Consider the following 13933-nt stretch of genomic DNA (forward strand, 5'->3'; position numbering starts at 1 on the left):
TTAAAACTACAGGAACTGAACATGAAGGAAAAGGAAGCAAGTTTAAACTACCAAGCCTTGGTTTTTCTGGGCCTCAAGTCAAGCAGCCTGACATTGATTTAAGTTTGTCAAAGAAAGATGTAGATGTCATTTTACCTGAAACTAAAGCTGAAGCCAAAGACACTGAAGGTGCCATTTCAGTGCCAGATGAACGGACAGTTGACATTGATACCAAAAAACAAGCAACATGGGCATTTCCAAGATTTTCATTTTCTAGGTCAGCTGGTAAAGCCTCTGACGATGAACCTGAAACACCCAAAGTGGATGTCACATTACCAAAGGCAGAAGCAGAAGTCCAAGGAGGACTATCAGGGGCCATTTCAATAGAGGAGCCTCCTGCTGCAGAACTTGATCCAAACTTGAAAAAAAGACAATTTTCCCTACCCAGATTTTCTTTTTCGAGGTCAAGTGTTAAAGAACCCGCGGTAAGTGCTGAGCTACCACATGTTGATGTTTCTCTTTCGGAAGGAGAAGTGATAGTCAAGCAACCTGAAATGAAAATAAAAGCTCCTGAGCTTGAAGCTGAACATGATGGACAAGGAAGCACATTTCAATTACCGAAGTTCGGCATTGCTCTACCAAAGGTAAAAGGATCCGAAGAAGATATCAATGCATCACAGAAAGACGTAGATATCACTGTGCCAGATGTTAAAGCCAAAGTGACACTTACAGATATTGAAGCCAAAGAATATTCAGCCAGTGTGGAAATGAAAGATTCTGAGATTGAAGCTCAGTCAAAAGGTGTTGGAGGATTGCCATTAAAATTTAAAATGCCAACATTGAAAATGCCGAAATTCGAAGTTGCTACCCATGATGTCACTGTAAAAGCACCGGATTCAGACAATGTAGATGAAACGGATGGGGCTAAACATAAGGAGGACATTACTCTCATCATCAAAGGTCCAAGTGTTGATATTAAAACGGATGAGACTGGCAGCGTGGAGCTTGGATCTCCAAGTAAATTTAAATTACCATCATTTAAACTGCCAAAGCTGAGCTTCTCAAGACCCAACGCTGAAGGTGAACATGTTCCAGTTGACACTGAATCCAAAGAAGATCAGCTGAAAATTGAAGTTGATCCAAAAGGAGAGAGTAAATCACAAAAAGTGACTTTGACATCATTTGGTGAGATCATTAAGAATTTTGATGTTGAAATTGATATTGCAAAACCTGAAGAACAACTTGAAACTTTAAAGGAAGTTCAAGAAACAGTGGAACCAAATGGAAAGCAGCCAGAGGCAAAGGAAAAAGAAACAAAGCAAGATACTACTAAAAGTCCTGAGAGGACAGGTTGGTTTAAATTCCCCAGGTTTGGACTGTCCTCCCCATCAGAGCCTGCCAAGACTGTTGAAAAAGAGGAGCAGAAGGATGAAAAGAGCCCAGTAGGGGAAACATTGGATGAGGAAATAAGTACCACGTCTTCAGTCCAGTCATCAGACGCCTTTGCTGATATTAGCTCTGCAATGACTAGTGAGCATCTTGGCCTGTCCTTATCATCTCCAACAAAGGTGGTCACAGTCAAATTCTCTGATCCCAATGTTGCTTCAGGTCTTGGTGAGATGCATGGTAACATTATTACTTCCACCACAAGGACTGAGATGATCTTGGTTGAGCCGAAATTGCCTGAGAAAATCACCATTTTGTCGTCTGGAGCTTCTTCTTCATCGGAGGACACGCTCAGACTGGATTCAGGAAAATTACATGTCTTCACATCAAATATACAAGCGACACCAGAATCACAGTATGCCAAACTGCTAACTGATTTCCAAATCCAATCAGCAGGAGGCCTTCCCCTAGAACCAGAGGCTTACAAAGCTGCATCCTGGACTGTCGAAGACCCAGAAAGCGGCAAGAGAACGGTATACGAGAGGCATTTAGTTAAGGAAACATCAAGTGAAAGCAAAGAAACAATTGTTGTAACTCAACAAATCACACGTACGTTTGACTCTTCTGAGACAGCTTCATCCATTCAACGACTGAAAGACTCTATGCACTCAGACAAAATGAGGTTCTTTGATGGAGCCGATGAGTGAAATGACTTTATGTAAATGATGTCAGAAGATACAAACCCTTATTATCCCGCCTCAGTGGCTGGTGGGCTTTTGAATATCACTGTGACAGAAAGCGAGATAGAAAACAGGTTTGGCAACTGCAAAAGACTGTTAGCAAATGTAACTTACCAATCATAGGAAATGATCAGTGTTCAGGTGTTAACTTCAATCTCTGGTAGAATGTTGTTGACCTATAAAGAGATGGATTAATTAAATGTACTGACAATGAGATTTAGTTGTTAATAAGCTCTATAATTCAGTGCTTTTACTTCAATTTATGAAAGGACTTCACCAAATATCCTTGCTTATTGTGGTAAAAAACTAAAGTAAGCCATGTGTTTTGCTTCTCAAAACGTATAATATCTTTGTGGTTTCATAGTTTTAAATGTACAACAACTGATCCAAAGTACTTGTGCACTTATTTATCGGATGATAATCAACGATGCATTTGATTTAAAAACTGTTTATCTGAACAAAATTGATGTTACTGACATTCCAAAATATGTTTACAATAATTTCTCTGTAATGTTGACAGTTAAAAACACCTACAATATTATAGGGCAGTAGGCAATATGACAAAAAAAAATGATGTACATGTATCTGCAGGATATTCTTGTTGCTGTGGCTAAAACGTAAAGAGACAATAGCATTGCAAAGCTGAAATGAAACGCTTATGATCAAAAACACCAAGTGTACTGCTACAAACTATATTTTTTATTAATATTTTGCTTACAACCTAATTTGCTACAGTAAAATATATCCAGAGTTTGGTATCTTTCAATATCACTGTACAACGTGGGAATCTTAAATTAGTAGTGTAAATAGCTTTTAATGAATCCATGAATTCTGATGTAACATGTTTGCAAAGTTATACACAATAAATAAATATTATTATATGTACACCTGATGGCTGACGCTTGTTAGTTATATTCCTGTTTATTCTGTTTCGTGTGATCTACTAAAATAGGTCACATGTTAGTTATACTGAACACCACAAACGAAATGTAAAACTAACAGATACTTTTGAACAGTAATTGTGGAAGGTAACTAAGGATCTACTCAAATGCTGTAAGTAACATGATTCTGTCTTGGGGAGGTTATAATGTAATATTATGACGATTTTACTCAACGTTTCGTCACGACTACAGGCATATTCATATGAAGTATTCATTTATACACATATATTCGCTCACTAGAGGGAGACACACCTCACAGCTATACCATCACCAGCACTCTTTTCTTGGGATAAACTTAAAAGGGAATTAGCTCCATCTTAGCTTGTTTTATTGACGTTAATGCTAGCTAAAACAAAAGGGCATATCAATGCTAACATTTGCTTCGTTGCCGTTTGATATCTAATATGACAGCACGTTTTACTAACTTACCTGCTATATGTTATATCAATAAACAGGCTCGTAGAAAGAAGAGAGGTTATTAGGTCTCTCTGTGAGTTCAGGTTTTAGTGTAAAGATTTTTGTAAAATTACTGACAAGTTCAGCTAACGGCTAACAACGTTAGACATTTCAAAATCAACCGGCAGCTGCTCGGTCAAAACCATATATACAGTCTATGGTCAAAACGTCAAAACCAGTTCAGACTCTGATAACGTGCTGCCTTAAAATGCTCCTCGTAAATCTTATACTTCAACGATAACTGTGACTTTAATTAGTCCTCTTCCAAAGCTTAAATCCCAACATTTCAAAAACAGCCCTTGAACGCAGCACCGGTGCAGCTCCACTGCGCACACTCAGAACACTTCGACACTAAAGGCAACTTAACCGGGAGCCCCGCCGCCTGTCGCCCACAACAGCATCATCATCATCATCATCATCATCATCCTCTTCATCATCCTCATCATCATCAGTATCAGCATCAGTGTGATGAAGCAGCGGAGGACGGAGACCTTCCTGCTCTGAGACACTGGACCAGCCTGCACACAGGTACGGAGCTTTAATTCCAAAATCTTTGCAAACACTAAAAAACAATGCTTTTATTCATTTGTATTAAACTAAAATTACCAATGAGTTTGATAATTATGAATGCACCTTTGATGTGTAGGAAATGTATATAACCTGCTTCACCTTGTGAGTTTTTATACTTGTGCGTGTGTAGGATTGCATAAGTCTAGGTGTAGCAGAAGCTGTGTTTTACATTTAAATCTATAATTAGAATTTCATACCTGCTACAAAGTGGTTACCTGTTGTATGTACCATGCAGGTAAATGTGCTTTCCAAACCTGAACAGTGTACTACATTCTTTTTTTCAGATATATTTGTATAAATATATGCGATTCACAAAGTTTCTGTGCCATTAATAGAACAGGAAATGTAAATTAGGGCAACAAACACAGAAGAAATTAAACAAAAACAGAGCAGTGGAAAATGTCATGAGGCTGTATGGTGAGAGAAAGAGAGTATCACTATATTTGGACATGGATTACATTTTCATTTCATCTCCTTGGGCTATGAAACTTACTGGATTCATCGGAGGAAGCTGTATTTCAGGGAGGTGGTGTTGCTGCTGGCTCTGATTTAACAGTAGAAATACAATGTAAAATCACAAGTGCAGCTGTGGCATTACGAGGAGAAGGTAGTGGTCATTTTATCAATACCCTGTCTACAAATATAAAAATTGTTGGATTAAAAGTGATTGTTGGACAGTATTAAAGGATGCAAATTTGGTGAACCCGCTGCTCCTTTAACTGGACCGTTTCCACCATGATGAATCTCGTGATGGATAGAAGAAGAGAAAGCATTTTAATCTGTGAGGTCACACCAGATGCACATCTTTCATCCGAAAAGCAAACTGTGAAATGGAAATGAGACAGTGGCTGCTAGAGGAAATGTTTTTATTTTTTATTTTATTTTGTTGTGCAAGTACCTGGCTTCAAACTCAAGAGTAGTGGGATGCTGCAGAACATCGGCTCCTGTGGGGCTTTTGGCTTTCACCGTTTTTTGTTTTTTCTCAGCTAGAAACAGTTTTCATTATGAACTGGTCTATAAAATCAGAACACAGTCAACCTGCAGGTTAAAAATCTCTTAAAACCAAAAAATCTCTTAAAACCAAAAAATCTCTTAAAACCAAAGTGTCTTCAGATACACAGTTTTGCATCAGTAGTAATATTTCAAATATAAGAGATACGGTTGGAGATACTGTAATTGATGCTTAAAGGAACCTTCTGAAGGTTTTCACTCTAGTGGTTCTGTTGGTTGGTGTTTGAACTCTTTTCTGATATTATGAAGTTTCACATTTAAGAGAAATAACTGAGACATTAGAGTCACATATTTACAAGAAAAGAAACCAGGAGAAACGTGTTTTTTTCTTTGTCATTGATTCCTTCACTTTGCAAAGTTGGATCAACATCTTGCACATTTTAAGTTTTGGACAAAAATCATTAAAAATATATTCCCTAAAAGGCTTTGCAAATAAGAAACACCATGACTTTGGGTGGAAAACAAATGTAATCGTAGCTTTTGTTAAGAACCCACATCATTGCAGTGCCAAGTCTCGAAATCTGTGTGTTTTTTGGGTTCATTATCAATTTCAGCTGTCACATAGAAAAATATTGATCCACAGACAAAGAGCACAAAATCTTAAATTAGGTGGTATTTACTTTGACTCAAAAAAATCCTAAAGTTCACCCTGGGATTAAAATCTAGACCTATAATATACATCACAGACTTTAACATGCAAGATGCCAAATGTGCTAATAATTTACATCTCATTTTCTCTGTTCAGGCAGAGGTAGAGCCGCTTCCTGCATATATTTTAATACACGGATAACCCTGTTCAGACCTAATAGCTCAAATAAGACATTATTATTATTATTCAGCTGAAGAGAGAGAATAAAAAACAAAAAGCATGACAGAAGCGTCAATGTCTAAATTCTCGTGTCTGTTACGCGTCAATGAACGCCCCCCTCAGAGGTCGGACTGGCATCATGTGCAGGCCTCTTCTCCAGTTTCTATCTCATCCGGAGTAAACCGGAGAGGCCACGCAGATTTCCCATTCGGAGGAACAATACTCTCCTCTGATGAGGAATAAAAGGCTGTATTGTCTCATGATGAAAGGGCAGAAGCAATTCCAGGTTTCACGGAGAAGTCTCACAACAACAAGAACCCCAGTCCTGATGGAGGTAATTGCTGCGTAACGGCTCACATGAATACCCCCAAATCAGCCGTCGGCCTTGCTTGTGCGCTCAGGCAAAGTGCACTACTCAGACAATCAGAGGCACACATCGTCCCCATGGCAACAGCAGCTGCCAGTCTGATTGTATGTAAAGTGGTGTTTTTGACAGCTTGTCACATGTAAAGGTCTGGTGAGCAAAAGACTGCTGCTTAAGGCTGTTTTATAAGGACACAGGGGTTTAGTTAACATGCAAACTAATATCCCACTATAATTGTGCATATGATAATATTACACAGTTTCTACAGGCCACAATCCTAGTAGCATGACTGGTTGACTGCAAAAATCCTCTGTACACTACCTGCATCGTAGCAAAGAGCAACATGACACAGTTGAAGGCGGGTTGGTGATGAGAGTCAAGCATTTAGAAGCTAACAAGACAGATATTACCCTCAGGAGTTGTTGGAGACCAAAGACAAAGCAAAAAAAGGAGAGAATATTGGACCTACATTTATCAGATGGATACAAAGGTGATGATATATCAGTGTTGTGTTAAACTTGTTTCTGCTGCCCCCAAGTGGCCCAAAAAATCAGTTATGTTATATATGTGAACAGGTGGATATCATTATTTTTTTATAGCGAACAAAATGTGTCCGTAACATCAAGTATCTGAAGTTGGCATCAATAGCTGAGACTCTCCTTCAATAGTCATTTATATTCCTTTGATGAGATTTTTCCGTTTCCTACGTTGAAAGAGTTTTGTTGGCTGACTATGAAGTGATACCTTCATAGAGCGAGTACGCTGCAAGAAATAAGGGACAATATCCTATTTCGCAGCTCTGGAAAAAAACAAGACACCTCTCTAAAATGATCAGTTTCTCTGTTTTAACTGTTTATAAGTATATGTGTCTTATTGACATTTTCATTTTTTTCATTTTATTCTGTAAACTTCTGACAACATTTATCCCAAATCTAAACACATTTTCTTTTTAAATTAGGTCATTTATGTGCAGAAAATGACAATCAGTCTAAATAACAAAGAAGAAAAAATATGTTTAAATCAATTTTCCAACAACACAATCCCAATGTTTTAACTTAGGGAAGAATTGAGGCATGAATATTTGGTTGAATAACTCTTCTGATTTCCAATCACAACCTTCATGCGTGTTATGAATGAATCTGTAAAGCTCTGAACTAAATGGTACAGCCTTAGGTTGATGTATTCAATTAAGGCAATATTGTATAATTGTTGTTTAGAGTATTTTTAGATCTACAGGTAGTTTGATGCCAGTATTGATGAGCAATTAGAAAATATGATTTGTGATCCCCTCCAGGATGACTGAGGTGATGAACTCTCTTGAGCCCGGCACAGAGGACTTCAGCGGGGGAGGAGCGTCAGCAGATCAGGGCGCAGTATCCTTCCAAATGTGTGTGTGTGTGTGTGTGTGTGTGTGTGTGTGTGTGTGTGTGTGTGTGTGGTGTGTGTGTGTGTGTGTGTGTGTGTGTGTGTGTGTGTGTGTGTGTGTGTGTGTGTGTGTGTGTGTGTGTGTGTGTGTGTGTGTGTGTGTGTGTGTGTGTGTGTGTGTGCGTGCGTGTGTGTGTGTGTGTGTTTGGATGACTTCAGACCAGTCCTGTTTTATTTGAGTAGAAAGGCACAGAGTGGTGAGTCACAGGAGTGATGAGTAAAATGTGGGTAGACGAGGTCATGAGTCGGACTCTGTCCTGCTGTGTGAGTAAATGGTTTCTGTCTTATCCAGCTGAGTGATTTATCATCTACTACTGTAACATGTATTTTGTTCCATCATTTAGTTTAAAGACTGATTACCTTTGCCGCATTTTATGGTGCCAGGCAGTTTATAGAAGGAAAAATGCATCAAAGTTGCTGAATTTGGAGTCATTACTTTTTTTCACATTGGAATATAGTCATTTAAATTATTTGAAGAAAATGGATATAAGAAACTATACAAAACAGCTTTTTAGAGAAAATTATATTATTATTTAGCTATTAATAATGGGGCTCAAGAAACGATATTGGTCAAGATTCATAATTTTTTCTCTCCTTAGAATGAGGAATAAAAACACTTTTCATATTTTGGAGATATGAGAGGATAAGTGGAGGACTAGTCATGCTTGAAAGCCTGAAAACAACACTCTCTGCCATATTTGCATAAAAAAAATACTCAAACAGGTAATACATTATGAAAATAGTTACTGGTTTCATAAATACTTGTCAAGGATCATTTCAGATACAATGTAGTTATAAAGAGAAGATACTATCACAAGCACTTCAAGTGAATGATAAAATTAACAAGTCAGTGAAGTCTAGTCACACATCTTTTCACAAAGTCTTCATAATCCAATTTGTACCGCATTGTTGTTCTTCCACTGTGTGCTGCTGGGTAATTCTTCAAGTATGATAACCCTCCAGTTAAACCTTACATAAGCTTCTAACAGATCTTCCCAGATACCCATGAAAGGTATCCGAAGCTTTCCAAGAGACTTCCCTCCATCGTGGTGGAGCCGACAGACGGAGCCGAGGTGGAGAGCGGCGAGCTGCGCTGGCCTCCGGATGAACCCAGCTCTCCGGACGGCAAAACTGAGAGGAAGAGAGCAGAGGAACAAACTGCAGGTGAGGAAGAGGAGGAGGAGGAGGAGGAGGAGGAGGAATCCAACATAATCTTGAAAAAATCTACAAAAATATGAATGACAAGAAATACACAGCAAAGCAAAATAAAATAAATACATGTCAAAAAACAGGGAAAAAGAAGAATACAAATATATATATATCTACATGTCAATAAATAATCAGACATTATGAATCAAAAAGTAACTGGTTTTATGTCCATATATTTCTAATTTATTTTATTGTATAAGCTTATCATATGATATTTTATTTTTAAATCATTATCTGTAAAGTAACTAGTAACTTTAGCCATCAACTTAAGTTTGAAGTATTGAAAAATTCTATCTATGTACGGTACTTTAGTAAACATATTTAGTAACTCTCCACAGTCCGTTCACACAGTCAAACAAACAGCTGTCCTCTGAGTGTCTCTCTAAACACGAAGAGCTGCTGCTTCACTAACTATCATCCGTCTCTGTTCGACCATAAAAGGTTATTTCCTGTTTTGACTTCCTGTATTTCTTTTATGCAAATGACGCACCATGCAGTCATTCTCACCTTGAAGTAGAGAGACATACTGTGGCGCAGTAATATGTAACACGGAGTAGTAAAATTAAGTTTGTGTCAGTCTCATCCTTCCTGCAGGAGTCAAAGAACTAAGGATTAATGCTACTCTCCATTTAGGGTGGATCATACAGGGAACACATTTTCACCTCAGTTTATAGATCTGCATCTGGTCCTTTCCTTTGACTTTATCAGTATTCACGCTGCCTCTGAGTACCACTTGACGCTGTAAAATTCAGCTGCATTCACCACATATTATATAAGAATTTAGTTTATTTCCCAATAAAGGTTTAACGGAATATTAGACCGATTGAGTTCAGGCATTTGCTATTGATGTTGAAATTCTATCTAGATTTGTTTTGTTCGGGAATCATTTGCCTTCGACACAGTTCATAATTTTCTCCTCTCACTGTCTCCTTTCCCATGGCATAGTTCTACGGCCTTGGGTATTGCTGCTATCTCTCTTAAGGAGGAGTAGCTTGGGCGCATTGTTGTTGCCAGTCTATGACAGAGCACAAGCCGCCATGAGGTAGTTTACTGTTCAGGGACGTAGGTTCCCTGGCGCACATTCTTTCCTATGGACGAGAGCTCTAGTTAGATTCAGGGTCCATAATTGTTTAGTCTCACTGATAAAGAATGTTGATTATTACACTGCAAACTAGTTAAAACCTCGAGCTACAGAAAGAGTTCTTCAGAATTGGTTCTTCAACTCGTGACACACCACCTGTCTTGTCAATTCTCCGGCCGTAACTTCAAATAAACCGTCAGTGTTTTCCATCAAAGCTCCAGCTCTCCTCGTGTCTCTCTGAGTCCTGTTTCCAATTGCTACAGAAGTTTCCCCCACATGTTTTACCTGCTGAATTTGATCCATATCAGGGGCTTGTGCTTTTGCAACATTAGATGTTTTATAGATATATAAATATTGTCAATGCATGAGTTACAACAGAAATGAAATAGCAATGATGATGGTGCATTTACACATACCAAAACAGTCATTGTAAAAACAGATCGTCAACCACTAAGGAAACAGGAGGAAGCATTTCAATACTAATTTCTAATATATTATAGATACTTTACTTCTAGATTTTGCCCATTTGATGATTTGTAGTGTCCTTTTATACAAGTAAAACAGTTGGGAATAAACATATACAAAGGGATCTGCCAAGGTGCAATTTGAATCTGTAAACATCCGTGCTGACCTCTATAATTACACACTCAATTAACTAAATTACTCACCATTCTTTGTCTCCTACGCCTGAGGATGAAGAAGCCCTTTAGGAGATACTGTATATCTACAATATAAAGCGATAGGCATTTAAACATTTCTTTAAAAAAAAGATGCACACTCTCTTATATTTGTACCTGTACCTAAGCATGTTAGCATTGTCATAGTGAGAATGTAAGCATCCTGATGTTAGCATTGCGTGAGTTCGATTCAGCATTATCTCTTGCACATTCCCTTTCTTTTTTTGTAGATAAATGAAAGTAAACTGTAATTTGAAAGGTGAGGGAGTCATCAAGCCTCTGCATGTGTTTTTTGTTTTCCAGATGAATACCAGTCGAATGTCGACGTGGACGAAGAGGCTTCAGCTGCGGAGATGCAGGACTGAACAAACTCTCCTCCTGCGTGACGCACTGTTACTGTGAGTGAGTCCAGACTTGGATTGATGAAATGTCCAATAAAGGTCAACGTTGCATTGATAGAAAGATCATGGAGACAGATTAGACACGGTAGAAAAACAGATTCCCAAACCCCAGCTCACAGGCTTGGAGCCAGAGTCGTGCTGCCACCTTAAATTAATTCACAGAGGTGTTTGTTTTTATTGTTTTGGGTGCGCTTCTTCCTTGGATGAAGCTGGTTTTGACACATGTAAGGAAATAAAGAAGATTGGAAGTTGATATATTTTCCCTAATTTGCCTTTTTACGAGAAGTGAATGAAGAAATAATCTTTTGGCAGCAGGCGGTGTTTTTTTTGTCAGTATTTAAACACTTTATTTCAAGTTTACGTATGTGAAGGTGGTTTTGAAAAATGTAAGGTTATATAGAAGATTGAAGGGATTAAGTTGCTATATTGCTTTTTGTTAGGAAAATATCACTCGTCACCACACTTTTTTTCCTAGTTGGCCTTTTGGCTTTTCAGGAGAAGTGGATGAACGAATAACCTTCAGGCAGCAGGAGTGATTTTAATGTCAGAATTTATTTTATATTTTCCAGTTTACGTACAATAAGTGAGGGTTTCCTTGTTTAATATGACTGTTTTCCAGCATTCCCAGCTTGCTATATCACATTAAATACAATTATTTCTCTCTGGCTCCAAGCCTTCACCACCCAGAGTCCCATCGGATCTGGACAGATGTTTATAAATACTGTGTGAGTATCTAGCTCAAGTGTGCCATATTAATACTACTACTAATAATAGTAGCTGCACAGTTTTTACATTAAGTATAGATGTCATTTACATCTCTGTATGTTAAGTGCTGACTGCTGTAGTTTTGGTGATGCTTGGTCTGTATTCACTTTCAAAAATAGCTACGATGTTTTAAAGAACAGTATTTGAGTTAGAAAAAGCCTTCATCACTTTATTCGATGTTATCGCAACACATTCTTTGATATATTATAAAATGTTGTCTTCATACAGTGGGTGTTTAAAAGGAATGTAATCGTATTCTGTTTTACTTATTGGAGCAATATGTTCACAGGAGTTTAAAGGCAGTCCATTTTGTAACAGAAGTAGAAATATCCGGTGTATTTTAGACGTGTGTCGCTTGTCACAGACATGATATTTTTTAAAATACTGGAAGTAATTTATTGCACAAGTAATAAACCTTTTAACAATTCTTAAACCGTTCTCTCCTTTCTTGTCCTTGTGGTGTTTGAAGTGTCAAATTCTACTCTGATTTGTTGAGGCTTTTTGTCTACTATAACACAAATATAGTCTCTGACTGCAGTGAGATTTCAACACACAGCAAGGTAAAAAAAACACATGCAAATACACAAAATACAACCAAATACAGAAATGTATTACAAGTAGCTCCACACAACAATGAGGACTTTGTCAAAAACACAAAAAAAGGTCATTCACTTGGCTGGGACACAATCTTTGTTTCATTGGTTTGTGACTCATAACGTTTTTAAGTCGGGTATCCGTGCAAAATTTGCTAAAATAAGTTTGGGTGGGACAATAAGTGTATCTGCGTTTCTTTATTTGGTCGATTTGTATCTAAATAGATGTCTGTAAAGTCACTATCCACATACAATCAAAGATGCCGCACTGATGAACTAAATATGTACACTACAATCTATTAGAAAAGTTTAAATAATAATTATGCTGAATATATTAAGTGTGTTAAATGTAGGAATTGTATAAATAAGATTATTAACTGGAATTTACAGAAAAGCCACAGTTTTTTCATTTTGTTCATTTCATCGTTTATTTGAACCGGGACAATGCACATTAATGAACACTTAAGACAAAAAATGCTTCAAGTGTAAATATGCCGGATTTTAGCTTTGAGTTAATTTCCATCCGTAGTCCCTGACATACAACATATAAGAACATGACATTTATAAATATGGCAAAAAATAAATACATGATATGCAGAAAGAGCAAGAGCAGCATATACAAGCATTCATGACATGGTAATACAATATAGCAGCTACGATATATAAAGTGCAAGAGATGATACAAGAGCTTCATAAAGTGCAAGAGGAGATAGCCCTGTGTTAAAGTGCATTTAGCGGTGATTGCACGTCTGTTTGTTTCTCAACCATTCTTTGAGTTGACCTTTAAAACTGAGAGTGGGACAATCCCGTATCTCAGTTGGGAGGCTATTCCAGAGTGAGCTGGATTTAATGGAGAGGACATTTTGACCAAAAGTGGTCCGTCTACAATGGACTTCACAGTTTATGTCAGACTATTGAATAGTTCTAGTTTCACAAGATTATTGTACTCACGTATTGCACAGTTAAATTAAAACATTTGAAAGAAATTCATTTGCAATTAAGACAACAGGTTGACTACACAACATGTAAGGGCAAGACTTGCTCAAAGTTGCTTTTTGAACATTTGACATTCGAAAACTATTATTATATAGTGACAACTGGGACAAGTAAAATAGTTTTTACCATGCATTACCCAGTGATGACAAAGTACTCATGTAAAATGATCAATACCACCGTGTAGAAATACTCAAAGTCCTTCCTTCAAAATCTTACAGAAGTAAAAGTTGTATCATCAAGTTGCTTCTGAGATGTAGTGGAAAATAAAGTAGCAAAAATGGAAATATTTAAAGGGGACCTATCATGCAAAATGCACTTTTGTACGTCTTTTATACATGAATATGTGTCCCCGGTGTTCCAGGGAACTCACCAAGTGTCAGAAAACACAACCCTCTCTCTTTTCCTCCATACCCAAATCTCTAAAAACGGGGCTGCAACGGATCTGATACAGACTGATCCAGATTTGAAAATGACGTCAGGACGGAGGAGCTGACATATCAGGGGAATGAGAGGTTGCCGTGGCATGGTAAC

The 13933-nt window shown here is 37.7% G+C and overlaps 1 protein-coding gene across 1 annotated transcript; it reads left to right on the plus strand.

Moving 5' to 3' along the window:
* Window positions 1-3851: 3851 nt before the first annotated feature.
* si:dkeyp-72h1.1 (uncharacterized protein LOC799956 homolog) lies at window positions 3852-12246 on the plus strand. The gene is made up of 4 exons (XM_034124710.1): window positions 3852-4030; window positions 7550-7628; window positions 8670-8844; window positions 10951-12246. Exons 2-4 carry the CDS (start codon window positions 7551-7553, stop codon window positions 11010-11012), a joined length of 315 nt encoding a protein of 104 aa, XP_033980601.1. The 5' UTR covers window positions 3852-4030; window position 7550; the 3' UTR covers window positions 11013-12246.
* Window positions 12247-13933: the final 1687 nt, after the last annotated feature.

This window comes from Trematomus bernacchii, unplaced genomic scaffold, assembly GCF_902827165.1.
Source record: "Trematomus bernacchii unplaced genomic scaffold, fTreBer1.1, whole genome shotgun sequence".
In the NCBI taxonomy this organism is placed as follows: Eukaryota; Metazoa; Chordata; class Actinopteri; order Perciformes; family Nototheniidae; genus Trematomus; species Trematomus bernacchii.

Bases quoted from the DNA above. Each gene is read 5' to 3' on its own strand.
- si:dkeyp-72h1.1 (XM_034124710.1), top strand. From the start codon at position 7,551: ATGACTGAGGTGATGAACTCTCTTGAGCCCGGCACAGAGGACTTCAGC. The intron at 7,629-8,669 runs GTATCCTTCCAA...AGCTTCTAACAG, and splicing joins CGTCAGCAGATCAGGGCGCA to ATCTTCCCAGATACCCATGA. The intron at 8,845-10,950 runs GTGAGGAAGAGG...TTTGTTTTCCAG, and splicing joins AGCAGAGGAACAAACTGCAG to ATGAATACCAGTCGAATGTC.